Source organism: Lichtheimia ornata, assembly GCF_029851405.1.
Source record: "Lichtheimia ornata isolate CBS 291.66 chromosome Unknown scaffold00209, whole genome shotgun sequence".
NCBI lineage: Eukaryota > Fungi > Mucoromycota > Mucoromycetes > Mucorales > Lichtheimiaceae > Lichtheimia > Lichtheimia ornata.
In genome coordinates, this window is record NW_026695528.1 from 1 (window position 1) to 3103 (window position 3103).

The 3103-nt window shown below is 43.7% G+C and overlaps 1 protein-coding gene across 1 annotated transcript; it reads right to left on the minus strand.

The window, feature by feature from the left end:
* Window positions 1-171, minus strand: O0I10_013034 (uncharacterized protein; the record flags this gene model as incomplete). Its single annotated transcript, XM_058492896.1, has 1 exon — window positions 1-171. A coding segment is annotated over one exon (171 nt), but the record flags the coding sequence as incomplete, so codon positions are not given.
* Window positions 172-3103: the final 2932 nt, after the last annotated feature.

Sequence of the window (3103 nt, forward strand, 5' to 3'; positions counted from 1 at the left end):
AGATTTCACAATGAAACGTGGGGTTTTGAATAGAGCAATGGACTCGGCTTGGCCAACAGCACCTTGTGTGAAAGTTTCGCGTTCAATGTCGTAAACAGCCCAAAAAATATTTGTTTGGTCGTCGTCGTCGAAGAGGTCGACCCTCAGATCCAGTTTGGCTGGTGGCGACATTGCGAAATCTGGGATTGGCAAGCTTGATCATGAAACTTACACACAAGGTGCAGTTGACCAAGCCGAGCACATTGCTCTAATAAAGACCCCACGTTTCATTGTAAAGTTTGGAGATACAACCACCTTTATGTTTGTAAGTGTGATGCTATAAGAAGGGTGGTCTGTGTTCATTGTCAAGTAGGTGGACCCTGGCAGAGCCAAAGATGCAGAAGGATCTCTTTGGGTAACTCAGCTAAAAAGTCAGGACTTCAGGGACAATGCATGAATGGTACGCAACCCTCACTTTGATGTCATACATTGGCAGCTATAGCCACTTTTGTGCATTCCCAACTTTTGTGCATTCTATTGTAGGTGAGCGATGCTCCTGCTCTTGGCATTCATTTCCATGATTAAAGTAGGTTGATCCGAGCTGATTTGGCTGAGTTACGCTCACACAAGATTACATCGGTTGAGCTACATCGAGCGTGCTTTATGTCCAGAGTGATGTAATCTCTCTTTGACCGCAGCTCAGTCAAATCAGCTCGGATCAACCTACTTTAATCATGGAAATGAATGTCAAGGGCAGGAGCATCGTCCACCTACAATAGAATGCACAAAAGTTGGGAATGCACAAAAGTGGCTATAGCTGCCAATGTATGACATCAAAGTGAGGGTTGCGTACCATTCATGCATTGTCCCTGAAGTCCTGACTTTTTAGCTGAGTTACCCAAAGAGATCCTTCTGCATCTTTGGCTCTGCCAGGGTCCACCTACTTGACAATGAACACAGACCACCCTTCTTATAGCATCACACTTACAAACATAAAGGTGGTTGTATCTCCAAACTTTACAATGAAACGTGGGGTCTTTATTAGAGCAATGTGCTCGGCTTGGTCAACTGCACCTTGTGTGTAAGTTTCATGATCAAGCTTGCCAATCCCAGATTTCGCAATGTCGCCACCAGCCAAACTGGATCTGAGGGTCGACCTCTTCGACGACGACGACCAAACAAATATTTTTTGGGCTAGTTGCGACATTGAACGTGAAACTTTCACACAAGGTGCTGTTGGCCAAGCCGAGCCCATTGCTCTAATAAAACTCCCACGTTTCATTGTAAAGTTTGGAGATACAGGCACGTTTATGTTTTATCTATGCTGTAAGCGTGATGGAGTTGCTTTTTCCTAGTGGATGGTGTCGGCTGCATTAACTGAAAGATGAAGAGCTGAGTGAAACGGCACGTGGCGGTTACACAGACACATCCTTGACAGGTTGCTACACAAATGGATGATGATGATGATTGCCTTTTGTGAAGGTACGTAAGTAAGTAGCATTCAATAATGAAGGTGTGTCAAGGTATGCATCACATTTGCATGTAGAAGAAAGTCGAGCTGCATAAACCAATTTGTATATGTAAAAAGGTACATATAAATATTGAATGAGTCACTCATCCTGAAACTCAATGGAGAGATCTCTTCACTTTTTCTCTTCTCAAGCTCACCCCACTTCCCACTCCTCCTTATTGTATCACAAAAGCCATGTACTTCTTGCATGACCGATAACCGGACCACCTTTATTATTCCATCTTCGAAGCAATAGTATGTAATCCACAAGCTAGCAACCTCCAACAAGCGTGTAACAAATAAACAATGCTTTATTTCATCTAGCTATCTTGCTATGTACTGTACATTGCCACCACCATCGTCGTAGTCGTCCTCCGTCATCATTCCTACTCGTACTCGTCACCAGTCCTCAATCTCATCCGTCACACCAACATCCAATAATACACAAGTTGAAAAGAATGGGATCTTGCAAGCTTCCTTTTGAATCTCGTTGTCGTCATCATTGTCATTGTTGTGGATGGGGTGATCATTGCAATCGTCATTGTTGTGAATGTGCTAATGATCGTAATCGTCGTCTCTACAGATAAGAAAGCAAGCAAGTTAGACCATATGATGCCGGGAATGATGACGATTTGGTATACCGTTAGGCGATCCTCTCCAAAGAAGAAAGCAAATCAGAAGGGATTCACAAACCAAATCACCACCATACGAGCAACGTCGGGCGATCCCTTGTTCTTGAGAAAGTACTGCACGAATCACGCAAGACCAGTTCGATCCATAGCAAGGAAGGACATCACTTACGTAGAGTCCAGGCTCATAGTCGTCCTCATTCATCCTCTCCAAAGAAAGAATGATCCCCAATCCAATCCTTCCAATCATTTCCCACCTCATGAAAAGAAATTCTCAATGGAAAGAACGAGCCTATCACGAGAAGTAGAGCATGTTGGTTCAACACATTCACAAGCTGTTGCAGATCCCTTTTTACCTCAACACGGTGACCATGCTCTTCCAAAAACCCCATCGTCATCGACCATTTGATACAGGCTGGGACTTGAACCAAAGAGATGATGATGATGCCCCAAGTTGCATTGCCTGACCAAAGAACCCTATTTCAATTCATTATTAGCACACACGTACAATAAACACCCTTTTACCCTTTTCATTGTTTGTTTCATTGTACTTGCCTTTTCCATATACACAAAGACCCGTTGTTGTTGGTTACTGGAAACCTAAAACGATGGTGTAGTAGAGTTGTTGAGCCGAAACAAAGCGCCAAACGAGCCAACATCTTGAGACCAGAGTTGCCCTCTATACATGAAGCAAGTCAATGGAACAAGCTCTTCTGCTACATTGGGCTTTGAATGTACCTGCTTACCAAGCGTAGAGCGGGACTAGCAACGAACAAGAGGAAGCAACGATATCGCCATGGCAACCACCAACCACCAACGACGCTCATTCCTCAGCATTTGGACACACACTCACTCCCTGACAATGCATGTTCAAAACTATATTAATACCTCACAAACAACAAGAGCACTCTTTTATAATACAATTACCTTGATTGGAATGTCGTGATTGGGATAAAAGCAGCCGAGGGAGAAAGAGAAGAGAAGC